We start from the raw sequence: 27,968 nt of genomic DNA, 5'->3' as shown, positions 1-27,968 counted from the left end.
AAACTCATGTGCTCAATTGACCCTCTCATTTCAGTCTCCTAAATAGCTGAGACTTCAGGCATGTGCCACCATTTCGAACTTTAAATGCCAAGTTGAGAATATTAACAGTATGCTCACTTTTTTTTTTAGATGGTGTTATCTGAAAAGGTTAGTCAGCTGATGGAGTGGACCAATAAAAGACCTGTAATAAGAATGAATGGAGACAAGTTCCGTCGCCTTGTTAAAGCCCCACCAAGAAATTACTCCGTTATTGTCATGTTCACTGCTCTCCAACTTCATAGACAGTGTGTCGTTTGCAAGTATGAACTTTCAACTACACATTAAAATAAATAACTCGTAAGATTTTAACCATTTCTCAATCCCAGAAGAACCAAATTAGTATAAACAACATGCCTTATTAGGATATTTGTAGTAACATATAATACTACTGCTCTTTTATATCAATTTTTGGTTGTATGTATTGGTGGGGGAGTAAGAATAAAGCAAATATTCTTCCATTTTTGGAAGACACTAGCACCCCAAATTTTAAGTGGTCTACCCCGAATTTGAGATATTTATTAATGCAATAATGATGGCTTCATACCAATTTGGAATATGAATAAATGGGGGACTTTTTATGAAACAAAGATTTCTGTGGTCTCACATGTAGAGCCTAAAAAGTCTAACAGCTGGGTGTAGTAGTGCATGCCTGTAGTCCCAGTGGTTCAGGAGGCTGAGGCAGGAGGATTGCAAATTTGAGGCCAACATCAGCAACTTAGTGAGGCTGTAACCCTGTCTTGAAAATTAAAAAAGCACTACCTGGGTTCAATTTCTGCTACCCCCCCCCCAAAAAAAAAAGCAGTCCAACTTAGAGAAGCAAAACTAGAGTGATGGTTATCAAAGGAATGTAGGTGAGATGGGGAAGGGGGAGATGTTGATCAAAGGGTCTTTAGTTTCATTTAGATAGGACAAATTAGTTTTAGTGATCTATAGTTATAGCATGGTGACCACAATTAATAATAATGCATTGTATATTTTGAAATTACTAAACGTATATTTAAATTGTTCTCATTACAAAAGAATAAGTAGGTGAGGTGATGCATTAGCTTGATTTAATAATTCCACAATGTATATGTATATCAAAATGTCACATGATGCATAAATATATAGTTATTTTTTGTCAATTAAAATAATTTTTTATAACTTAATTTTATTTATTTATCTATTTATTTATTTATTTATTTAGTGGTGCTGAGGATCAAACCCAGTGCCTCACATGTGCTACACAAGTGCTCTACCACTGAGCTACAACCCCAACCCAATTAAAATAATTTTAAAAGCCAAAGATGTATGATTTAGGGATGTTTCTTTGTTCTCTGCTATTTTGTGATGATTATCAGTCTTGGTGATAGAAACTAATCTCACTTAAATTTTTATCAAATGATGGTTTACTGATTTTATTGTACTGTTTATGAATGATCTTAGGGATAAAGATTGCTAGTCTCTTAAACAAAAACACCATTGACAATTAAAAATGATAGATACTGTAAAATAAATTAGCTTTTAATTTTTTAGTGTCTTTTTTACATACAGATGCATATTTTCTCTCTCTTGGGATTGAACTCAGGGGCACTCAACCACTGAGCCACATCTCCAGCCCTATTTTGTACTTTATTTAGAGATAGGGTCTCACTGAGTTGCTTAGTGCCTCCCTTTTGCTGAAGCTGGCTTTGAACTGGCAATCCTTCTGCCTCAGCCTCCAGTGCTGCTGGGATTACAGGTGTGCCACTGCACCTGGCATATTTTCTCATTATTTTAAGGGACTGTCATGCCTAGGCTGTCCTTGAACTCCTGGGCTCAATCAGCTTCTTGAGTGACTGGGACTATAGGCATATGTCACTCAGTGTTTACTCATATTTTTATTTTTTATTTATTTCTTTTTTTAGAGAGAGAGAGAGATAATTTTTGAATATTTATTTTTTAGTTTTCGGCAGACACAACATCTTTGTTTGTATGTGGTGCTGAGGATCCAACCCGGGCCGCACGCATGCCAGGCAAGCGCACTACTGCTTGAGCCACATCCCCAGCCCTACTCATATTTTTAGATCAGTATATCTAACCTGGGAATTTACTTTAAATAAAATGGCAAAGCTCCTCTATGTAAAACTAGTTCAGTAAAAACTTGAAGTCTTTCCAAGTACTGGCAGCCTATATACCTTGTTAACTGAAAGCATTTTCTCACTGGAGATAGGGGCTAGTCAAGGTATTTGGCTCCATAGTGCTTATTTGGGGGGATGAATGCTGGATATAAATTAAAAGTAAATAGAAGAAGGAAAAAGGAGTAGGTATTAACTCTGAATAAACTTTAGAAATACTTCTAATTGGGCTAATTGAGCACTTGCCCAGCATGTGTGAAGCACTAGGTTTGATTCTCAGCACTGCATACAAATAAATGAATAAAGTAAAGGTTCATCAACATCAAAAATATTAAAAAGAAAAGAAATAGGGAGGCTGGGGTTGTGGCTCAGCAGTAGAGCACTTGCCTAGCACATGGGAGGCACTGGGTTTGATCCTCAGCACCACGTAAAAATAAATAAAATAAAGGTATTGTGTCCAACTACAACTAAAGAAATATTTTAAAAAAAGAAATACATCTAATTCAGTTTACTTAGTAGCAATTAGGAGTATACAAAAATGTCAGAGTATAAATACAAACTCTTTCATAATTCCATATTAAATGCAAATTAATGGAATCCTTACTAACCACTGTTTTACTGGTATCTTTCTATAAGATCAAATTTAAAATTAACTCATATTTGCCAGATGCAGTGGTATACACTTATAATTCCAGCCACTAAGGAGGATGATGCAGGGAGATCGCAAATTTGAGGCTACCCTTAGCAACTTAGTGAGACTCAGTAAATTAGCGAGACCCTGTCTCAAAATAAAAAAATAAAAATAAAAAGAACTAGGGATATAGCTCAGTGGTAAAGTGCCCCTGGGTTCAACCCCTGGAAATTAATTAATAAATAAAATTAACTCACAATTTCTTAAACTCATTCAACAAATAAAAATTAAGGCCGTATGCAGTAGCAAACCTATAATCCCAGCAACTCGGGAGGCTGAGGCAGGAGGATCATGAGTTCACAGCCAGCCTCAGCAATGACAAGGTGCTAAGCAACCCAGTGAGACCCTGTTTCTAAATAAAATACAAAATAGAGTGGAGATGTAGCTCTGTGATTGCGTGCTCCTCAGTTCAATCCCTGGTACCAAAAAAATAAAAAATAAGCAACTGCAATATGAATAATACTGTAGTTTTTATGCTGTCAGGAAAGACCTCTTACTGTTATCATTGGGTTAGGGAATTGAGATACACACATGAAAATTTAGCTGGCATTATAAGACAATCTATGATTAAGTACCAGAGGAACATTTTTGCTTTCTTCAAGTACTGGAGATTGAATTCAGGGATTTTCTACCACTGAGCTATATTTCCAGCCCTTTTTATATTTTTGAGACAGGGTCTCATTAAATTGCCCAGATTAGCCTCAAACTTGCAATAATACTCCTGCCTCAGCTTCCCAAGTAGCTGGGATTACAGGCATGCACCACCACATCTAGCAAGGTGAACCTTATGTATCATGAATACTAAAAAATTTCAGGAAACACACATAACAGGAGTGGTTAGGTTAGGATTGTTGTAATGGAGGACATAGGACTTGTTCTAGGATTATAGAAACAGATCAGATTTAGATGGAGGCAGGATATTATGGTTGGAAGCACTGATGTGCTCACGAATACAGAGATAGGTGCTGGAATCAAGGAATCCTGTTTGATATTGGTTAGTAATATGACCAAATAAAAGCTAGATGCACTATTCAGAGTTAGGTGATAACCTTAAATAGAAAGAGCTCGGAGACTATTTGAAAGGCAATATAGCAGTAATAATGGTTTCTGAGAAGAGGAAGAGTTTCAGGATATTAGTAATTTAAGAAGAACACTGTATATTACAGTGTAAGAATGATTACAGCAAGAGAAATTAGAGTTAGTATTTTAATATCCTATTAGATATTAAGGTTCTGACCCTAGATGATAGCAATAAACACGAGTAGCTGAGGATGTTTGTAATTCAGCGGTAGAATTTGTGGTTAGCAAGCACAAGGCCCTGGGTTCACCAGCACTAAAAGAAACAAATAGGAAAGTTAATCACAAATAAATAATTGACAGATCTTACAAACTGAAAGTGTATGGGAGATACGGGAAAAGTCAAAGATGACTTAAGGTTTTAATTAATCTTAATTCCATAGGCTTATCTTTCGTCCTAATAATTCATCTGATTGTACTTTTTATCAAGTAGCATCTTTATATTTTTTAAGTGGATTAGTACTGTATTTCCTCATTCTCTGGGGAAAATACTTTTACCTTATCTTTGAATTCTTAGAAATAACTTAGGGTATTAAAAATTATTGATAGGGCTGGAGATGTAGCTTGGTGATTGAGCACTTGGGCACTGGGTTGGATCCCCAGCACTACCAACAGAAAAGTATAGAAATTGGGTGTAGTAGTGTAAGCCTGAAGTCCCAACACTGGGGATACTGAGGCAGGAGGATAGCTGGAGCCCAGGAGTTTGAGGCTGGGATGGACAATGTAGCAAGACCCCATCTCAAAATTGGTGTAGAGACAAATACCTAGATTTTTCCAGTGATTACTGAAAGAACATTAGAATAAAAAACAGGTTCAAAGTATGAAATGTAGTGTGGTAATTACTAGTTTCTGGGAAATCTCCAACACTTGGGATAAGGCTTCTCTTAGGCCAAACAAGGTTTATCCTAACTTTGTCAGCAGAGCCTGATGTAAATCAATGATATTTAATATCTCTCCCTTTGAAAAAATGCTTAGTTGAAAAAAAAAAAAAGAAAAAATGCTTAGTTGAACTGTGCTTTTTTACTGATGATGAACTAGAATGATTTTGGAAATTGTTTTAAATGTTGTCTTCACAAATCTGATTGCATCCAGGCAAGCTGATGAAGAATTCCAGATCCTAGCAAACTCTTGGCGATATTCCAGTGCATTTACCAACAGAATATTTTTTGCCATGGTGGATTTTGATGAAGGCTCTGATGTATTTCAGATGGTAAGATCTTTATTCTCTTATAGGAATAATTAAAATATGAATAAAGTAGAATGCATTATCACTTGACTACAAAACTTAAATAGGACTGCTCTTAGGTTAAGATTTAGAATAGTCAGTGAACTAAAAGCTAAACTTGAGCTAAGCATAAAAGGTAATAATTAGTGCTAATCTGTTAGAATGTGGAAATTGGGTAGTAATCAAGTAATATACATATATTTAACTTATACATTTAAAAACTTTTTAGTTATAGATGGACACAATACCTTTATTTATCTGGTTTTTTTTTTTTGTTGTTGTTTGTTTGTTTTTTAATGTGGTGCTGGGGATTAAACCCAGTGCCTTACACGTGCTAGGCAAGCGTTCTGCCACTGAGCCACAATCCCAGCCCTAACTTTCACATATTTTATTGTGGTAAAATATACATAATAAAAAACTTACCATTTTAACCATTTCAAGTGAATAATTTATAAAGTAATTTTTAAATGAAAACATGAATGCTACCATTATGTCACCATTATATACTACTGAAGTCCTTAGTTCAACCTGCCTTTATCCTCTTGCCTCTTGTGTTAGTGGAAAAGATCCTTCCTGTTATTCAAAGACGAACCTTTTTCCTGTGGACTGGATACCATACCCTTCTGCTTTGCAGTCATGAGGTTTCACATCTGTATCCTCAACTTCAGCCTCTATTAGTTCTTTCCTTTTATATATAAACACTCAGGGTCATAGATTCAATTTTGTCTTTGTTTATAAGTTTGTCTAACTCATAGTTGAACATGTTCTACTCAGTATAATTGAATTTTTAAAAATCTGCATGTAACTCCTTGCTATATACATCTTCACATGAATGTCTGCTGAATCCAAAACTTCATTTTGTACCAAATTAAATTCCCATCTCTCCCACTTCTACCTGACTCCGGTCTCCCTGTGTTCCACATCATTAGAAACACTTTTGTCTTCTTCATTTTCTTGTACAGCATCTGTCATAGATATTACCCCTTTATATTCCAATGCCCTCATCATCTCTTTTTTGAATTAATGTAGTTGCTTTTTTGTTTTGGGGTGGGGTTGGTACCAGGAATTGAACCCAGAGGCACTTAACCACTGAGCCACATCCCCAGTATTTTTTTTTTTTTTGAGACAGGTTCTTATTAAATTGCCTAGGGCCTTGCTAAGTTGCTGAGGCTGGCTTTGAACTTGTGATCCTCCCGCCTTATCCTCCCAAGCAGCTGGGATTACAGGCATGCACCATTGTACCCAGCTGATGCAGTTGCCTTTTTTTTTTGAACATTTATTTTTTTAGTTGTAGGTGGACACCTTTATTTTACTTTATTTTTTTATGTGGTGCTGAGGATCGAACCCAGTGCCTCACGCATGCTAGGCAAGCCCTCTCTGAGCCACAACCCTAGCCCAAGTTGCCTTTTTTAAAAAAATATTTATATTTTAGTTGTAGTTGAACACAATACCTTTATTTTATTTTATTTATTTATTTTTATGTGGTGCTGAGGATCTAACCCAGGACCTTGCCCGTGCTAGGCAAGTGCTCTACTGCTGAGCCACAACCGCAGCCCTGCAGTTGCCTTTTAACCAGTCCTCTTAACCTTCCATGAAGCACTCTCTCTATATTTCCTGCTAGAAAATACTGGAATCTTTTCTATAAGGTATTAATAGAATTCTTAGGGAAATCTTTAAATTTAGAAAACACTAGTTTAAACATTAAACTATTTTTTTTTTTACTTCAGGATTCAAGAACTGTGAGGGGTCTGAGGTTTAACCCTACTTTCAAGCTAACAAGTTAACCTGCCACAGTTTCATGGATGCTGGCAAAAGATAATACTCCTGGGTCAGAGATACAGGACTTTAATACTCATAACAACAGCAAGTATTCAGAAAATCAGCACATTTATTGCACAGGTTCCCCAAGCCCCACATGGCATATGCAGAGAGAGCCAATGAGATGCATTATGGAAGAGGCCCACCAATCCCAGGGAACCCAAATGTTTCTAAGGATATTAAACATACCTACCCTTTGCTTCAAAGGGGGGCTCCATCTCTTTCTTCCAAGGTTATGCAAATATCCTTGAAAAGATTGTCCAGAACAAAAAGGCAATCAATGACTTTGCCCAAAAAAAATGCAAAAACTGGAGGAAACTCATGGATAATTGTCTACCAACACAGAAATTCTCAGAGACTTTAACATGCTATATGTGTTATATTTTCCTTTCCAACAAGGGGCTCTAATACATAGAATTTCCCAAATTATTTACTTAATGAAGCATTTTGGCTAGATTCCATATAATTTAATTTTTTTTGAGTGGTGTAGGGAATACAATTTAGGATTGGGTTCCTCACGCCTCATTTGTGGTAGGCAAGTGTTCGACTACTGAGTGTGGTGCTTAGCATGTGTAATGCCCTGGGCTCAGTTCCCAGCACAAGAAAAGATGTATAGACAAAGGTCAGAATTCCTTATCTTTCTTTTCCTTCATTTTATTTTATACCTGGGAATGAACCCAGGGATGCTGAACCACTGAGCCACATCCCCAACCTTTTTTTTTTTTTTTTTTTTTGAGACAGGGTCTTGCTAGGTTGCTTAGGGCCTCTCTAAATCATGAGGCATAATCATTATATAACACACTATCTTTCTTGAGGGATGAGTCCTGGGGATTGAACTCAAGGATACTCAACCACTGAGCCACATCCCCAGCCCTATTTCGTATTTTATTTAGAGACAGGGTCTCACTGAGTTGCTTAGTGCTTCAGCATTTGCTGAGGCTGGCTTTGAACTCAGGATCCTCCTGCCTCAGCCTCCTAAGCTGCTGGAATTACAGATGTGCACCACCATATCCAGCTCACACACTATCTTATATCAGCACCGTTGATTGTTAATTTCTAACAACATGAGGTAACCTTTCTTTCCTTTGTCCTTTCCTCTCTCAAATTTTCCTTACATTTTAAGCTTGATTTCAGATATTTCCCTTAGACCTTTTCAAATCCTCCAGATGAAAAGTGAGTCACCTCTTTTTTTGTATTGTCACACTACTTTATTTCTGTTATACACTTACATATATTATCTTATAGAAATAGAACTATATTTGTTTTGACAGTCTTTTTCAGAATACAGTAACTTACTTAATGGCAATCAATATCCAGTACCTAGCCAGGCACAGTGGCTCACACCTTTAATCCCTGTGGCTCAGGAGGCTGAGGCAGGAGGATCATGAATTCAAGGCCAGTCTCAGGAACTTTGTGAGGTCCTAAGCAACTCAGTGAGATCCTGTCTCTAAATAAAATATAAAAAAGGGCTGAGGGTTTAGGGTTATAAGAGCACTTGCCTAGCACATGTGAGGTACTGGGTTTGATCCTCAGCACTACATAAAAATAAATAATAAATAAAGGTACTGTGTCCATCTATAACTAAAAAGAAATATTTTCAAAAAGGGCTGGAGATGTGGCTCAGTAGTTAAACACCCCTGGTTTCAATTTTCTGTACCACAGAAAGAAAGAAATCTAGTACCTATTACTGCTAAGCACATATAAATGTTGAAAAAAAATGGCTTAATGTGTCTATTTTATAATAAAATATTGTGCAATTTATATTATATTCTCAAATAGCCATCTCCATAAATCAAAATCAGCATATTTATAAAAGGTTAGTATGTTTAGGTTTTGTTAGACCAAAGGAAACAATTTCTAGAGTTTAAGAAATTGCCTTCTATGGCCGGGCATGGTGGTTCATGTCTGTTATCCCAGAGTCTTGGGAGTCTGAGGCTAGAGGATTGCAAGTTCAAGTCTAGCCTCAGCAATTTAGTGAGGTCCTAAGCAACTTAGTGAGACCCTGTCTCAAAAATTTTTTAAAAAGAGGGAGCTGGGGTTATAGCTCAGTGGTAGAGTACTTGCCTTGCATGTGGGAGGCAGTAGGTTCGATCCTCAGCACCACATAAAAATAAATAAACAGGGGCTGGGGCTATGGCTCAGCAGTAGCTCACTTGCCTGGCATGTGTGAGGCACTGGGTTCGATTCTTAACACCACATATAAATAAAATAAAGATCTATCAACAACTAAAAATTTTTTTAAAATAAATAAATAAAGTAAGGGTATTGTGTTCATTTACAACAAGAAGAAAAATTTTTTTTAAATTTTTTAAAAAGGGCTGGGAATGTAGCTCAGTGGTAAGTTGCCCCTGGGTTAAATCCCCAGTAAAAGAAAAGGAACAAATTGCCTTCTCAGGGCTGGACTTATACTTTAGCTATAGAACACATGCTCATACTTAATTAACACAAAGCACTGAGTTCAATCCCCCAGCACAGAGAAAAGGAGGGGAGGGAGGGAGGAAGGAAGGAAATAGAATGAGAGAAAGAAATCATTTTCTTATTCTCTACTGTTCAAGCTGGGATTGTTTTAGAAATTAAAATTTTTAACTATTTTAACAAGGTATACATAACTTCTTTTTTTTGTGTGGTGCTGGGGATTGAATCCAGGACCTCGTGCATGTGAGGCAAGCACTCTATCAACTAAGCTATATCCCCAGCCCCCTAAGAGACACATAGCTTCTGTTAATGATTTGTAAAAATACAAAACCAAATTTCTTCTACCTTGAATAGTTTTTTTTTTTTTTTTTGTATTTACTAAGAATTTAGCCCAAGGGTGCTTTATCACTGAGCTACATCCCCAACCCCCAGCCCCTTTTATTTTTTATTTTGAGACAGGGTCTTACTAAGTTACTGAGGGCCTCACTAAGTTTGAGGCTGGCCTCAAACTTGGTATTCTCGTGCCTCATCCTCCTGAGTTCCTGGGATTATAGGCGTATTCCATGGCACCTAGCATCTTAAGTTTTAGGTGGACACAATATCTTTATTTTACATTTATGTGGTGCTGAGGATCAAACCCAGTGCCTTGTGCATGCTAGGTGAGCACTCTACCACTGACCCACAACCCCAGCCCCCCATTTTAGAGGTTTAAGAATGGTAGCATATACATTTGTGGAATTATTTAGCTTTTTATACACACATTTTCAAAACTCGAAAGGTGGTCTAAGTAAACAAAAAGTTGAAAAGTTTGGCTTAAAATTTGGACAGTATTTGTTAGAGTGAACACTTTGCAAGATCTGATACTTAGCTTTTCAGGCACAAAAATTTAATTTTACTAGTGTTGCCAGATTTCATCTACTTCTGGAGATATTGTGCACTTTGCCACCTCATAAAAATACATGGACATTGGAAACAAAAGGGCTAATCTATTAATTCACCATATTATGCAGTCAAAGAGACCAAAATAATTATATCCACTAGTCAGTATACCCTCTTGCCTTATGGGGAAAACCTAGAAATGTACTGTTTTTTTTTTTTTAAAGACAGAGTGAGAGAGGAAAGAGAGAGAATTTTTTAATATTTATTTTTTAGTTTTCGGTGGACACAACATCTTTGTTTGTATGTGGTGCTGAGGATCGAACCCGGGCCGCACGCATGCCAGGCAAGCATGCTACTGCTTGAGCCATATCCCCAGCCCCTAGAAATGTACTGTAAAAAGGTTATTGTTGGGGCCGGGGTTATGGCTCAGTGGTAGAGCGCTTGCCTCGCATATGCAAGGCCCTGGGTTTGATCCTCAGCACCACATAAAAATAAATAAAAGTTATTGTGTACAGCTACAAAAAATATTAAAAAGGTTATTGTTATAATCTAGTGTGGTGGTGCCCATATGTTATCCCAGCTACTCAGGAGACTGAGGCAAGAGGATTGCACGTTTAAGACCATCTTGGTCAATTTACCAAAGTCCTGCCTCATATTAAAATTTTAAAAAACCAAGAAGGGGTCAGGCAATCTAGTGCATGTCTGTAAAACCAGTGACTCAGGAGGCTGATGCAGGAGGATCAGAAGTTTGAGGCCAGCCTCAAGAGTGTTTCAAAATAAGAAAAGGGGCTGGCAATACCACTCAGTGTTAGAGAGCCCCTGGGTTCAATCTCCAGTACCAAACAACAACAAAAGAATTGCCTAGCATATGGGAGTCCCTGTGTTTACTACCCAGTATTGAAAAAAAAAAGTGGAGCATGGTGGTGCAAGCATGTATTCCCAGCAGTTCAGGAGGCTGAGGCAGGAGTATCACAAGTTCACAGCCATCCTCAGTGGTTAACCACCCTTAGATTCAATCCCAGGTACCAAAAAAGAAAACCATTGAGGGAAGGTTATTACATAAAGGGTTAGTACAGAACCAAAGCAAAAGAGTTTTATTATCTTATTGACTGATATTTTAAAGCTATAATTGTGGGGTTTTTGTGTGTGTGTGGTACTGTGGATTGAACCACCCAGAGGCACTTTGCCACTGAGCTACACTCCTTGCCTTTTTTTTTTTTTTTTTTTTTTGGTGGTTCTGGGGATTGAACCCAGGGCCTTGTACATGTGAGGCAAGCACTCTACCAACTGAGCTATATCCCCAGCCCACTCCTTACCATTTTTTTCTTTTCATTTTTGTTCTTTATTTTGAATAAGTTCTTACTAAATTGCCCAGGCTGGGCTCAAATTTGTGATCCTCCTGTCTCAACTTTGTAAGTCACTGGGATTATTAGCATGTGCCAACATGACCAGCTATCATTGTTTTTTACAACAGTCTCTATTTTAGAATTAGTCTCCATTGAGAGGATCTGAAGGCTTGCATCTGTTAGTTAGGATATGTCCCCAGGGCTTAGTCAGACTTTCTCTTTCCCACAAGTATAGTGATCAAGTTAGGAAAGATATAATGGGTTGTTGTTTTTTTCCCTTAGAAATTCCAGTGTTGTCTTTTCAAGCATATGGTCTCGTGATGAGAGTAGTGAAATGTGATGCTCATCAGTAAACATTTATGAAACTTCCTTAGAATTGACTATTTCAGCATATGGCTACCATTTTGTATTGGTTTCACTACAATTTTTGAGCATTATCCTGATCTCATTTTCTTCAAATTGAGAAAGTATTTTATTTGGACCTTCTTCAGCTATATATGACCATTTCAGTGGTCATGAATGTATTTCTGCATATTCTCTCTGAACAGATTAAAATATCTCTGTATTCGAAGTTTCCCAATATAATGGAGTAACGTACATTTTTTAACTAGAAGTCCAAATTTTATTAATAAAGTATAATAGTTAAGGTCACACACAGCCTGTGTTTGAATCCTCATCTACCCTTTTTCTTAGTTAAATCACTTAACCTGTCTAAACCTAAAATACCTATTTTTTTAACATTAGTTCTATTAAGATTATTTGTTTGGTAACTAATATTTCCATGAACTACTCTTTATTCAGCTAAACATGAATTCAGCTCCAACTTTCATCAACTTTCCTGCAAAAGGGAAACCCAAACGGGGTGATACATATGAGTTACAGGTGAGGGGCTTTTCGGCTGAACAGATTGCCCGGTGGATTGCAGACAGAACTGATGTCAATGTAAGTTTCCCTAACTTGTAGACAGTTACTTTGCCCACCACAGTGAATCCTACCATTGTGTCTATCCACAAGAATGGGGTCTTTATTAGAATATAATATATTCCATGCTTATATAATTATATCAAAATGGATTCTACTGTCATGTATAACTAAAAGGAACCAATAAAAAAAGACAGTTACTTTGCCATTGTCCCCTTTTATTATTACTGGGATGCTATAATTGGTCTTGTTCGAATATTACTGAAGTGGTGTGGGATTTCTTTCATGAGTAGCATTTAACAGAATCATCCTGAAATTACAGAACATGCTCTGTTACCCTATTGAATTCAACATAGAAACCACTCTCTTGGGCTTCATAAGTCTATGAGCTATCTAGCAGAACTTGTCTGATCCTTCTTATTTGGATGTTATATTGTGACTAAACAAAATACTATACTTCTTCCATCCCATTTTAAGATACTGTATAGATTGTTTTGATTAGAATAAAGGAAAATACATTTTTCTGAAAATAACCACACTTTCTTTTCATTATTATTTAATTAGTAAATAAATTTTATACTTTAAAATGTTTTTATCTCCTTTCCATTAGATTAGAGTAATTAGACCCCCAAATTATGCTGGTCCCCTTATGTTGGGATTGCTCTTGGCTGTTATTGGTGGACTTGTGTATCTTCGAAGAAGCAATATGGAATTTCTCTTTAATAAAACTGGATGGGCTTTTGCAGCTTTGGTGAGTGAATTTTAGAAGAAAAAATAATTTTGATAAAACTCCTAATGATGTATTTTTAGGTTAGCTTTCATTTATATAAGAAGCATTTCATTTATTTCTTACCTGAGGGAAATGATTTTGTATATTTTTATTTTCTGCCTTATGATCAGTGAATTTCCTCCATTGTCTCATTAGGATGGCCCTACCTTCAAAGAGTGGAATGTATCTACTTTTTATTCAACGTAAACATGAGAATGTCATCTCTGAAAGTTTGCAGCTCTTTAAAAAATATTCTTCTAAAAAGTCTTTTCAATATTCAATTTTGAAATTTGTCAGCTTGGTTATAATTTTTAAAAACAATTTTTTAGACATTGATGAACCTTTATTTATCTGACAATTATTTCATGTATTATTTGAACAGATATACTTTTTATTATACCTAGTAGTCTAATCAAGGTGGGACCCCCTTGACCATGAATATTTCATTGTTTTTTTTTGTTGTTGTTGTTGTCTCCTAGTGTTTTGTGCTTGCTATGACATCTGGTCAAATGTGGAACCATATTAGAGGACCACCATATGCTCATAAGAATCCACACACAGGACATGTGGTAAGGGAAGTCTCAGATTTCTTTACTTTTCAATCTCTCTGTATTAACAAGCTTCAGTCACTATAAGATGATGCAATGCTCTTAAAAGTGGGAAGTTCCATATCCTACCTGGTGAGCCCTTTTCACTAAGCTGTCTACTAATGAAAGTCAAGTCTTAAGCTAAATAGAATAATTAATCAAGCACTTGAGCATCTACTGTTTTTAATCAGTATGCTCAGAAATATCAGATATATTGATAACTAAGAATAGCATGGTACATGTCTTTATGAAGTCTACATTATGAACACTTGAATACTAGTTTTTTTTATGTATTTTGTTATTGCAAACACATGTACAATCAAAAGGCAAATAGGCCAGGGATCATGGCACACATTTGTAATCCTAGCAATTTAGGAGGGTGAGGCAAAAATATCAAAAGTTCAAGGCCAGCCTCCACAACTTAGTGAGACCCTGTCTGAAAATCAAGTTTGATTCTCAATACCATGCATACATGTAAAAATAGATAATAATACAGAATGCCTTTTATAGAAGTCATTTATTTACTGATGAATGTCATAGACTCGAAATATATACATCAAGTGAAATTAATAATTTCATAGGATTTTAAATAGCCCATTTAAGGTTAGGATGCTAGAATTTAATGTATATTTAAAGATTCCATTTTTTCTCCTTGAACCAGAATTACATTCATGGAAGCAGCCAAGCCCAGTTTGTAGCTGAAACACACATCGTTCTTCTGTTCAGTATCCTTTTTACAATAAGTCTTTGTTGTTGCATTATGATTTGCCTACTTTCTCATAATCTAGTTTTCTCTTTGTTTGGGGCTGCTTTCCTAATGCAGGTCATAATATCCTTTGGAAACCATATTATTTGTGTCATCCATCTTAATTATCCCAGTTAGCCAAAGCCCACCTGTGACAAATCTGCTGGTAAAGCCAGATTTATTGGCTTATTGATAACAAGGAAGACTGCAGAGCCGAGGAAGCAAAAGATGTCTTCTTACCAAAGAGTTATACGGATTTGGAAGAAGGGAAGGATTTATCTGAAATTTAAATGAAGCATTTTTTTGTTAGGCTAAAATCAAAATAAGGGGCTGGAGATGTAACTCAATGGTAGAGCACTTGCCTAGCATGAACAAGACCTTGAGTTCAATCCCCAGCACTCAAATAAAAAAAAGGGGGGGGGGAATCTGGGCATGGTGTCTCACATCTGTAATCCCAGCAGCTCAGGAGGCTGAAACAGGAGAATCATGAGTTCAAAACCAGCTTCAGCAAAAAGTGAGGTGCTAAGCAACTCAGTGAGACCCTGTCTCTAAATAAAATATGAAATGGAGCTGGGAATGTGGCTCAGTTGGTCAAGTGCCCCTGAGTGCAATCCCTGGTACCCAAAAAAAAAAAAAAAAAGAAAGGCAGGGACAACAAGCTTGAGAATAAAGGGATCAATATCAGGTCTGAACTTTTAAGTAGGCCCATGGTTCTGTTTCCCAGGAAACTACAAAATTAAGATAAATGTGTGATTTTCATCTTAACTGCTTGTTTGGGGCTGGGGATGAAGCTCAATGGTAGGGTAATTGGCTAGCATGCATGAAGCCCTGAGTTCAGTCTGCACTACCACCAAAAAAAAAAAAAAATCTTGTTTGAAGCTCTATACCTCTGTTTCTAAATTGCGGCTACTTAGAAATTGTGCTTGTAAACTTGAGTGAATCAGGTCCTCCAGCAAGTATGGGATGTTTCATACTTATATAATTTCAAAACAGTTTATGCTTTTTTTAATATTTATTTTTTTAGTTTTAGGTGGACACAATATCTTTATTTTACATTTATGTGGTGCTGAGGATCGAACCCAGTGCCTCGTGCATGCTAGGCGAGCGCTCTAACACTGAGCCACAACCCCAGCTCCAAACAGTTTATGATTTTACAGAACAGTATTCTCTAATAAGAAAGCAGTGGTTAATCAAAGACTGGGGTATTTTGACAGTTTTCAGCTGCACCACATCCAAGGGAGAAATATTCCCTGTGAACTTTGCAGCTGCTTTACGTGTGGTTTCTTCTATCCTCTTGAATGGCAGAGCAGACTTTTTATTTTTTGAAACCACACTAATATTCGCTTTCTGACATCTAAAAACAGATGTGAGGGTCTACATTTTGTTCAACTTTGTAATGATAGCAATTAATAATGCCTGCCATATAGTAGGCAGTGTTAGTAAAAATTGAAAGAATAAATAAATGATGGGGCCGGGGTTGTGGCTCAGAGGTAGAGCGTTCGCCTACCATGCGTAAGGCACTGGGTTCGATTCTCAGCACCAAATCAAAAATAAAATAAAGATATTGTGTCCACCTATAACTAAAAATAAATGATAAAAAGAATAAATAGGGCTGGGGATGTGGCTCAAGCGGTATCGCGCTCACCTGGCATGCGTGCGACCCGGGTTCGATCCTCAGCACCACATACCAACAAAGATGTTGTGTCCGCCGAGAACTAAAAAATAAATATTAAAAATTCTCTCTCTCTCTCCTCTCTCACTCTCTCTTTAAAAAAAAAAGAATAAATAAATGAAACTAAACAGTGAATATAGATGTGCATAACAGCTCTTTACTGCTGAGAATAGCACACACAGACTTTGGGAGTACATAGTAAAAATGAAAAGCTGATTCACAGCAACAGCATACATTTGGGCTAGGGATGCTCAATGGTAAAGCACTTGCCTAGGATGAGCAAGACCCTGACTGGGTTCAATCCCCAGTACTGAAAAAAAAAAAAAAAAAAAAAACATTCAGGCCAGGATACAAAGACAAACACTTCCAAGTTTCCAAAACCAAAAGTCTTAGCCCATTAATCAGAGAGTGCCTGGTAACTAAAGCCTATAGAGATAATCAGTCATTGTTTCAACCTGCATATAAAGAACCTCAGAAAGAAAAAATAAAATGCTGGAGAAGACACTTGGCTGAGCAACTAAAACATGACGAATAGGCATTATTCCCTAACAAGAGACTATTGAGGCTGTTGAAGAGAGAGTGCAAGATGGTAATGAAGAGATGAATAATCAGATTATAGAGCCAATTATAAATTCAAAGCCTTATCTGAACATTTATTTTTTTTTCCTTTCTGCTTAATTATACTCACATGAAGTAGCATGCAATGTGCATGAGTGTATGCATAATTAATTTGGGGATTTTCTTTACTGCTATTGATATTCATTAAACCACAGGGTGAATTTCTCTTTTCTACTAGTCATGGGATGTGGGCTGGAGTGGTGGTTCAGTGGTAGCACACTTGCCTAGCATGCATGAGGTACTGGGCTCAATTCTCAGCACCACATACAAATAAATAAAATAAAGGTCCATTGACAACTAAAAAATATTTTAAAAAATAGTCATGGAATGTGTTACCTATTGCATGGGTGGTTCCATTTTATATTTATGTTGCTTCTATTATTAAGCTCAATAAAAATAAGGTCATGTCACATGTGGGATTTTCATTTTTTATTAGGACTAAATTGGGTATCTTAGTAATAATTTGTACTTTAAAAGTTAATTGTTGAAATTTAGGAGAAATTATTTTCTAAATAAAAATGTGTTAGTATTCTCTCTGAATTGTGCATATTTCACATTTGTTTTTTTTGGGGAGGTGTAAATATTGAAAATGACTAGTATTTTAAAATGTATATGGATACCAAGTACAGTGGTGCATGCAAGGGCTGTGGATGAAGCTCAGTGACAAAGCACACCTGGGTTCAATTCCTACTACCAAAAAAATGTATATGGATTTGGGGCAATAGCCGAATGTCCAGGCACATTATTTCAAAGTATAATTTCAGAAAAACTCGTATTTCATATGTTGTAGACAGGATGTTTGTTTTAAAATATCAATTTTCTTTTCCACAAATGAATTAATTTTCCAATTTTAATTTTGTATTATATTTTCATTTTGAGTGTCACACTGTACACAAATTTACTTATTTGATTATAATTAAGAGTTGAAGCTTTTATATTTGTTTATTTTTATTTTCTTCATGAGAAACTTAGAATAGTAACGTAGTATTTCTTTGTACCTATGAATTGTTCCTTTAACAGTTTTTTTTTAAGATGGTGGGGTTACTTTAGGGATGGTGCTTTTATGTGAAGCTGCTACCTCTGACATGGATATTGGAAAGCGAAAGAGTAAGTCATCATATGTCACGATGTAACACTTCTGCATTTAATACAGAAAAGAATTATCAATTAATCACTTGTCCCCTTAGTCCTTTACTGTTATAAAAGTAATGTATGCTCAGTAAAGTCTATGTGGAAAAACATTATGAAACATCTGGGGAAATTTTACCCATTATTCACCACTAAAAAAAAACCCTTATACTAATATTGATATATTTCCTTTGACTTATAAAACTATTTTTAAAACTGTGTGTGTGTGTGTGTGTGTGTGTGTGTGTGTGTGTGTGTGTAATATACATAGACTATGCTATGATAGAACTGAGAAACTCACACATGCTGGGCAGGTGCTATACCACAGAGCTACATCTCCAGCCCCCAAGTTATATGTTTTACATGCAAAATTTGAAAATAAATATGGACCAGATTGAGCTATGTGGCATCAAGGGCCCCAATAAAACACCTTGGTAATAGATAATTTTGTTTTAGAATTTCACTATACTGTTTAAAAGTCATTGCTATTAATATTTTATCTGGTTAGATCTGATTGTTTTATCTCAATGTGGAAGGAACGTAAGTTAGAAACAAATTATGCTGGGCATGGTGGCGCATGCCTATAATTCCAACAGCTCCGGAGGCTGAGACAGGAGGATCACGAGTTCAAAGCCAGCCTCAGCAAAAACAAGGCACTAAGCAACTCAGTGAGACTCTGTCTCTAAATAAAATACAAAATAGGGCTGGGGATGTGGCGCCACTGAGTTCAATCCCTGGTACCCCCCTCAAAAAAATGAGGTAAAAGCTTACTTTTCTACAAATAATTCTCTGAAAGTTGTAGCATGGAAAAGTAGGTATTCTGACATATAGAATGATCTGGATCAACTAACCTTCTCTTTGCTTTGTCCTGAATATTCTTGCTTATTTCTTTTTCCATATGAACTTTTGAATCATCTTATTTAATTAAAAGAGTATCTGGCCAGGTGCAATGGCACACCTATAATCCCAGCCACTTGTGAGACTGAGGCAGGAGGATCTCAAGTTCAAAACCAGCCTCTGCAATTTAGCAAAGGCACTAAGCAACTCAGTGACACCCTGTCTCTAAATTAAATACAAAAGAGGGCTGGGGATGTGGCTCAGTGGTTAAGTGCCCTTGAATTAATCCCTGGTGCAAAAAAAAAAAAAGAATATCTTTTCAAATATTTATTGGGCAAGCATTAAACTTAAAAATAAACTTAAGTGCAGGGCATGGTGGCACATACCCATAATCACAAGTTCAAATCCAGGCTCAGCAATTTAGGACTGGGAATGCAGCTCAGTGGTAAAGCACTCTTGGGTTTAATCCCCAGTACCAAAAACAAAATTAAAAAAAAAAAAGCTCAACTATGACTGACAATGACTATGTGTTAAATTCTGAATCTTGTACCCACTTTTTAAAACAAATTAGCTATAGTTGGACACAATACTTTTTAAACTGGAATTAGATCATTAATAAATATTTTCCTATAAATAATCTTCAATTTGTACTCAATTTTATAACCTAACTATTCTGATTTTATGAAATGTTTAGGATTTTTTTTCTTTTATTGTAATAAAAGTAATGATCATGGTACATGTTTCATCTTCATTTCATACTATTTATTTTGGTACCAGGAGTTGAACTCAGAGATACTTAACTACTGAGCCACATCCCCAGAACTTTTCTATATTTATTTTTTAGTTTTAGGTGGATATAATATCTTTATTTTATTTTTATGTGGTGCTGAGGATCGAACCCAGTGCCTCACATGTGCTGGACAAGCACTCTACCACTTGAGCCACAACCCTAGCTCCCCCAGAACTTTTGAATTTTTATTTCAAGCAAGGTCTCACAAAATTGCTTAGGGCCTAGCCAGGTTGTTGAGGCTGACTTTGAATTTGCGATCCTCCTGTCTCAGCCTCCTGAGTCACTGGGATTACAAGCACAAGAGCCACCATACTGGAGTAATAATTTACATTTTTACTAATGGCATTTAAGAATATTTCACGGCAGGAGCCAGGCATGGTGGTGCACACCTGTATTCCCAGTACCAAAATAAATAAAGTTTCACTACAATCTTATCAGCATTAGTTTATCTCATTAAAATACACACACACATATATATACACACACTTGCTAATCAGATAAGGAGGAAATGTTGTATTGTTTTGTACTTAGATTATTATGAAGTTGAATATTTTCTTAAATATTTATTCATTTGTGTTTTCCCATTTGTAAATTATCTTTTTGTCCTTTGCCACTTGTCAGCCTCCCAAGTCACTATACCTGGCTGGTTTGTGTGGACATTTTATGCATTCGAATATTCACACATGGTCATTTCTTGCAGAAAGTTGCTAACAGTGTAATTTACAATGAAATATACATATCCATCTTTTTTTTTTTTTGTAGTAGCAGTGATTGAACCCAGGTTCTCATGCTTGCTAGGCAAGCATTCTTCAAATGAGCCACATGCCCAGCCCAGCAGTTTTCTTTTATGATTAAAAAGTTAATTGTCTGTAATACCATTGACTCAGGAGGCTGAGGCAGGAGGATCAGGAGTTCAAAGCCAGCCTCAGCAATGGCGAGGCACTGAGCAACTCAGTGAGACCCTGTCTCTAAATAAATTACAAAATAGGACTGGGGATGTGGCTCAGTGATTGAGTGCCCCTGAGTTCAATCCCCAGTACAAAAAAAAAGAAAGAAAGAAAGAAAGAAATTTTTAAAATTTAATTGTCAACAGGCATGGTGGTGCATGCCTGTAGTCCAAGCTACTTGAGAGGCTAAGGCAGAAGGATTGCACATTCCAGGCCAGCCTCACAATCCTGGCAATACCCTGTTAAAAAAAAAAAAAAAAACAACTAAAACGTCTGGGGATGTAGTTCAGTGGTAGAGTGCCCTGGGACCAGTCCCCAATACAAAAAAATGGGCATGAAAACTTAGAAAGTTCTTAGGAAATTATAGCCCATTTTACTTTGGAAGTGTGGCTAAGATTTATGACCTGGTTATTTATGATGTTTATCCTGACCATTTTACTCTTGTTTTTTTGTAGTAATGTGTATGGCTGGTATTGGACTTGTTGTGTTATTCTTCAGTTGGATGTTGTCTATTTTCAGATCTAAATATCATGGATATCCATACAGGTATGATTCTTACTCTGGATTTACATAGTAATTACCTATATTTAACAATAACTAGAGTTGATGTTGCTTTATTTTATTTGTGTGTGTGTGCACGCGAGCGCGCGCGCACGCGCTTGTATGGCTGTTGAAAATACATGGCTTCTAAAGGAAAGATAGTTTTAATTTAGATATGTTCATATAAAAGTTAATTTTAAGGGCTGGAGCTGTAGCTCAGTGGTAGAGCACTTGCCTATCATGTGTGAGGCACATAAAAATAAACAAATAAAATAAAGGCATTCTGTCCATCTACAACTACCAAAAAAGTTAATTTTAAATAATTATGGTATAATGGACAATATTAGTATGTGGTTTTGTTTTTGTTTTTTGTTTTTGTTTTGTTTTTTTGTACCTCAGGGGCACTGGATCACTGAGCCACATCCTTAGCCATATTTTGTGTTTTATTTGGAGACAGGGTTTCACTGAGTTGCTTAGTGCCTCACAGTTGCTGAACCTGGCTTTGTACTTGAAATCCTCCTGTCTCAGCCTCTCCAGCTGCAGGATTATAGGCTGTGCCACCGTGCCCGGCAGTATGTGATTTTTCAGGAACACTTTTTAGGATTGCTCTTATATCATCTAATTTAATCTAAAAAATCTATATAACATGAAATAATTAAACCTTTTAGACCATATGTATTTATATAGTTCCTTCTCTGCATATTGTGTTTGTTTTGTTTCTTTTTCAGAAAGAAATTCTTTTAATGATTTTAAAAACTGCTCCTCACTTCTTTTCAAGGCTAATTCAAATGGTTATTGATTAGAAGCTAGTCTATTGAGCCAGGTGTGGTGGCGCACACCTGTAATCCCAGTGGCTTGGGAAGCTGAGGCAGGAGGATCATGAGTTCAAAGCCAGCCTCAGCAAATGCTTGGTACTAAGCAGCTCAGTGAGACCCTATCTCTAAATATACAAAATGGGGCTGGGGATGTGGCTCAGTGGTCAATTGCCCCTGAGTTTAATCCCTGGTACCAAAAAAAAAGAAGTTAGTTTGTTGAGAGTATAAGAGTGTTTAGGAAGGTCTGTTCAAGCTGGACCCAGTTGCTCAAGCCTGTAGACCAAGCTACTGTGGGGGTTAAGGCAGGATAATCACTTGAGCCCCAGAATTTGGGGCCAACCTGGGCAACATAGCAAGACACTTTCTCTATAAAAAGAAAAAAAGTCCTAATCAGTTTGAGATGTTGCTAGAGATCCCTAAGGCTCAGGGAGAAAATTGTTCTGGTTGCATGTTCTTGATTTCACTACATTAATAGGCAAGAGAAATATTACCTACATAATGGGGCATGCTGTGAGTTATTTTTATAATCAGAGTGTCAGTTAATGAAATTTATTTTTTTTTTAATTTTTTTTTAAAGAGAGAGTGAGAGAGGAGAGAGAGAGAGAGAATTTTTAATATTTATTTTTTTTAGTTCTCGGCGGACACAACATCTTTGTTGGTATGTGGTGCTGAGGATTGAACCCGGGCCGCACGCATGCCAGGCGAGCGCGCTACCGCTGAGCCACATCCCCAGCCCAGTTAATGAAATTTATATTTCTTAAAATCTATTATCTATTTTATAAAAGATTATGAACACTAAAAGTATATGAATTCATCCTTCGAGATGCAAATTTGTTCCTCTGTGTGGGCTGCGGTGGTGTTGGGGATCAAATCATAGCTTCTTACATGGTAGGCAAGCGCTCTATGGACTGAGCTACACCTCCATCTACTCTTCACATATATTTGGTTTTTTAAACTCCAAATGTTAAACCTAATTTTGAAAAAATCCTAGTTGACTTATATTGTAGCATTGTTAGCTTTTGATCATTGTACAACATCAATTAATCTTATATTTTTCTTTTTTGTGCGATTTTTTTTTCTTTTACAATACTGGGGATTGAGCCCAGGGGTTCTCTACCACTGAGCTATAACTTCAGCTCTTTAATTTTTTCTTTTTCATTTTGAGACGGTGTCTCACTGATTTGCTCAGGTTGGCCCCAAACTTGTAGTCTCCTGTGTCAACCTTCTGAGTAGCTGAATTTACAGGCATGTACCTTTGTGCACAGCTTTTTTGTGAACTTATTTAATTTTTAAACCAGAAAACTCCTAAAACCTCAATTCTTGACTTATAATCTTCTAAATTTATGCTTATTCTTGTGTGTGTGTGTGTGTGTGTGTGTGTGCGTGTGCTCGCGCTTAAATGACTTCTCCTTTGGAGAAAACTAATTCAGATGCAAGGGTGATTTTGCTGAGACATCTAACAATTGGTAAGTATTTGATTACTGAGGTTACTTCAACTATTAATTATTGTTTCTTTTGAGGATCTCCTGAATAGAAGAACTTGAGGTTATATCTATTTTCTTTTGTCATAAGACTACCTGATCTCTCATTTTTTCTCACTTTTTGTAATTGGTACTCAGATACAATTCCCAAAATGTTCTTTGATCTGCTAAAATCAACATATTGTATATTTGTTAGAAGTAAAGTTTTTTTTTTCTTTCAGAGACTAATAGATTGGTATATGTTTTTGTTTCAGCTTTCTGATGAGTTGAGAAGGATTCCAGAGATATGTAAACACTGCAGTAATGGAAATTGAAAAATAAGAAATGTGTGTGTTTGAAAAGAAGAATGCAACTTGTGTATTCTGTATTACCTCTTGTTTTCAAGTGATTTAAATAGTTAATCATTTAACCAAAGAAGATGTGTAGTGCCTTAACAATCAATTTCTTGTCAAAATCATGAAGTATTTGGAAATTATTCTCCTTTTAACCTTTTCTTCCAAGTGAATTTTGTGGAATTTTTAATTTTGTAGAATTAATTACATTATAAAAATTTTAAAACTACTACTTCATTTAATTAGAAGAAAGCTCAAAACTACTTTAGTTGCTTTTGGTTACTTTTGGTCATCTGATTTTATATTCTCTTATTCAAAGATGGGGAATGAAAGTTGGGACCAGGTATTCCCACAGAGGCCTGTTAAAGATAATCTGCATCAGGAAGCCATTCTTAGCTTTTCCATATTTGCATGGATGTGTATATTTTACCAACACTTATTTCTGGGTCAAGAAATCATGTGTATGGGGCTGGGATGGTGGCTCAGTGGTAGAGTGCTTACCTAGCATGTGTGAGGCACTGAGTTCAATTCTCAGCACTGCATATAAGTAAATAAAATGAAGGTCCATTGACAACTGAAAAAAATATGTATATATATAAAAGAAATGGTATGTGCTACATGGTGTAGTGAAAATGCAACACGATTCTTCAGCATACAGGTCTAGCTTTTAGAAAGACCAGTCTTCCTCGCATCTTTCCTACTGAAATACAATGTTACCTATGCTTCTTGACAGCTGTAGACATTAAAAAGTATCTCTAAATACAGGATTGTGATTTCTATATGAGTATGGTGTTAACTACCTTGTATTTGGAAGGATTTAAGATTCATTTTATCTCCCTAGTTTTATGTAAGCTGGTCCATCTCTAATAACAATATAGTTTAGTGATAAAAATCTGTGTAATTTATAACATGGTCTAAAATGTTTTTGTAGGTTAGAAATTGTCCATTTATTTCATTTTTACCTAATAGAAAAATAGGCCCAGTTGTATTTAGAAAAAGGGCTCCCTTAGAATGGGAAAAGAAAATTATGAAATATTGAATTGTTGCCTGTATATAGAAATTGTTTTGTGAGAGCTGTTCTGGTTTTGTTATTATTTTAGCCTTTATTCTCCTCCTTTAAATAAACAAAGCTAGCATGGTAGCATGTGCCTGTCCCAGTCTGAGGCTGAGGTGGGAAGATTATTTGAGTCTAAACATTCAAGGTCAGCCTGGACAAGATAGTGAGTCCCCATCTCAAAAAAAAAAAAAAAATGTAAAACAACAACAGCGTACAGCTTCCTAGTTTGAAGGGTTTTGTTTGAATTTTGTCTTTTTTTTCTATAGTAGAAATAATCATATGTGCTAACTAAATTTCTGTAAGTTATATTTTTGTAACTATCATTATATATCTAACTATAACCCCCCATACTTATGAAGAATAACCTAAAATTCCACTATTATGAAAGTTTAAGAATTGTAATTTTAACAAAATCGTGGCAGTATTACATTAAGAAGATACTGTGAGCCAGGAACGGTGGCACACGCCTGTAATCCCAGCAGCTCAGGAGGCTGAGACAGGAGTATTGCCAAGTTCAAAGCCAGCCTCAGCAATAGCGAGGCGCTAAGCAACTCAGTGAGACCCTGTCTCTAAATAAAATACAAAATAGGGCTGGGGTTGTGGCTTGGTGGTTGAGTGCCCCTGAGTTCAATCCCTAATTTAAAAAAAAAAAAGAAGAAGAAGAAGATAGAGTGGTTGCCTCCTGCTATTTACAATCTAACATGGTCTAAAAGTCTTATATAACAGGCTGAGCACAGTGACTCATGCCTCTAGTCTCAGCATCTGGAGAAGCTGATGCAGGATGTTTGCAAGTTTGAAGCTAGCCTGGACAACCTAGTGAGACCCTATCTCAAAAAAAAAAAAAAAAAAGGGCTGCAGATGTAGCTCAGTGGTAAAGCACCCCTGGGTTCAATCCCTGTTACCCTCACCCACCTCTCGCCACACACACAAAGACTTACAGAGTCTCATGAAAGGAGATGGCTATAATTGCCTCTGAAGAAAGGCTTCATGTGAGTTTTTGTTTTTATTTTGTTAGTAGATTTGATGAGTGCGGGAGGATACTGATGATCCCCCCCCATACTCTTTAATGGAAACACTTTTTAGTTAATTACTCCCCTGTAAATTGGTGGTTCTGGATTCCTTATCTGCTATTCTTGTACTTGTCTCAGGCCAAATAAATTTATGCTGTGATTCTTATGAGACTTGTATGAAGTTGCCCTAATTTTCACGGATTGACCAGGGGAATACTACTGCCATATAATCTATTGCTCCAGATAATTTGCCATGGTCATTGAAATAATGACAGTTTTTTTGTATTTCTTTTGTCTCCCTTTAAGAGCACATTCTCCTCTAAGGAGAAAGCATTCTGTCTAAAATATGTGGAAAGCAGATTTGCTACACTTAAAGTAGTGTTCCTTTTGTGGAAATTTTGAAATTAGCTTTCATCTGAAGTGCCTTAAGTAGACTCTTAATTTTTCTAGTAATGGTTTAAATATAATTTGTTATTCATTTTAAAAATAGTATTAAAATGACACATGGGCAACCCTCTTGGGACCCCTCCCTTGTAGGAACTCCATTCTCTGTGTTTCAAAGATAAATTCTGTTACTTTACTCGTAAAAAAAAATTAAAATGACACATTATAGTGGCAAAAATAACGAAATGTCTGGCTGTTTACTTTTTTACCATATCAATAAAGTCTTACAATCTAAATTTTGAGTTTTTGATTACTGGCTAAAGAGGGATCAATTTAAACACTAAAGGAAGCCAGTCATGGTGGCACAAACTGACCCTGGGGGCTGAGGCAGGAAGATTGCAAGTTGGAGGCCAGCCTCAGCAATTTAATGAGATCCTGTCTCAAAAAGATAAAACAGGACTAGGAATATAGTTCAATGGTAGAATGTCCTAGGGTTTAATCATCTGTCCCCAAATAAAATAAAACTCTAAAGAATAATTGTAAAATTAGAATATTCCATTTTGAAATTACAATTAACTTAGAATTTTATTCTCCTTGGTGATAGTGCATTTGATAGCACAATTTCCTTAAATATTTCAACTGAGATACATTCTAGGAATGCATACATGGGCCTTTATAATATGACTCAATAGATTAGTAAAAACATCCAAGATGAGTAGACAAATGGTTGTTTTCGATACATGATTTACTTTTTGTCCCTGTCCATGGACACCACTCCTTGACTAGATAATTCTCTTTGGATAGCAAAAAAAAAAAAAAAAGGATTTGAAAGTGTTCCCCTTGCAGATTATCAAGTTATATGAGACTGGACAAGAATATATTTGCAAATGTGGAGTAGAAACACCAAAAGAAATAAACAGATCTGACTTTTAGTCTTTGTTCTATCTCTGTCTAGTTCTATGACCATAGGCAAGTCACTTGAACTTCTGGATGTATTTCTTTATCCTAAGAAATGTGTTGGAATAAATCATTTCTGTGTACTTTCCTGCTCTATTGTTCTATTTTGTAAACTATTTAAAAATGTGTTTAAATTTGAAAGATACAATGTGATACCCAATTTGGTGTTGAATTAAATCAGTTGAAATATAGGATGCTCTGTAGTGAGACTTCTGAAAAAGCTGTGAAATGCCAATGGAGATCATTATAACTACAAATCAGTTAATAATATGCATTGAAATTTTCTTTTAAGAATACACTTTGGCCAGGCACTGTGACGCATGCTTTAATCCCAGTGGCTCCAGAGGCTGAGGCAGGAGGATTTCGAGTTCAAAGCCAGCCTCAGCAATTTAATGAGGCACTTAGAAACTCAGTGAGACCCTGTCTCTAAAATATAAAAAAGGGCTGGGAATGTGGCTCAGTAGTTGAGCACCCCTGGGTTCAATCCTTAGGATCAAAAAAAAAAAGAGAGAGAAAAGAATACACTTAGAATCAATATATTTAATATTAGGTCTTGGTTTAAATGGGTTTTGCCCAGTTTTCATTTGTTTTAGTTAGATGGACAGAATATTTTATTTGTTTCATTTTTATGTGGTGCTAAGGATTGAACTCAGTGCCTCCTACATGCAAAGCAAGTGCTCTGCCACTGAGCTACTGCTCCAGCCCAGTCCCTTTATTTTCACTGCTGAAGAAAACCTGCTTTAGAAAAAGCATCTTACTAAGGGATATTTAAAGGAAATGACTAAAGGTTTC

General features: G+C 36.2%; 1 protein-coding gene across 1 annotated transcript in view; it reads left to right on the top strand.

The window, feature by feature from the left end:
* The window catches only part of Magt1 (magnesium transporter 1), a 39,085-nt gene extending 11,826 nt beyond the window's left edge, over positions 1 to 27,259 (top strand). Inside the window, exons 2-10 of the mRNA XM_026405578.2 lie at positions 130 to 299; positions 4,996 to 5,113; positions 12,388 to 12,528; positions 13,118 to 13,258; positions 13,756 to 13,845; positions 14,525 to 14,588; positions 17,931 to 18,005; positions 21,056 to 21,146; positions 23,691 to 27,259. Of these exons, the coding sequence (XP_026261363.1) occupies positions 130 to 299; positions 4,996 to 5,113; positions 12,388 to 12,528; positions 13,118 to 13,258; positions 13,756 to 13,845; positions 14,525 to 14,588; positions 17,931 to 18,005; positions 21,056 to 21,146; positions 23,691 to 23,706 (906 nt within the window). The 3' untranslated portion in view covers positions 23,707 to 27,259. The remainder of the gene's footprint in view (positions 1 to 129; positions 300 to 4,995; positions 5,114 to 12,387; positions 12,529 to 13,117; positions 13,259 to 13,755; positions 13,846 to 14,524; positions 14,589 to 17,930; positions 18,006 to 21,055; positions 21,147 to 23,690) is intronic.
* The last annotated feature ends 709 nt before the right edge of the window (positions 27,260 to 27,968 follow it).

This window comes from Urocitellus parryii, chromosome X (assembly GCF_045843805.1).
Source record: "Urocitellus parryii isolate mUroPar1 chromosome X, mUroPar1.hap1, whole genome shotgun sequence".
NCBI classification, from domain to species: domain Eukaryota; kingdom Metazoa; phylum Chordata; class Mammalia; order Rodentia; family Sciuridae; genus Urocitellus; species Urocitellus parryii.
Note: the sequence above shows the minus strand (reverse complement) of the source record. Positions and strands in the feature narration are given on the sequence as shown.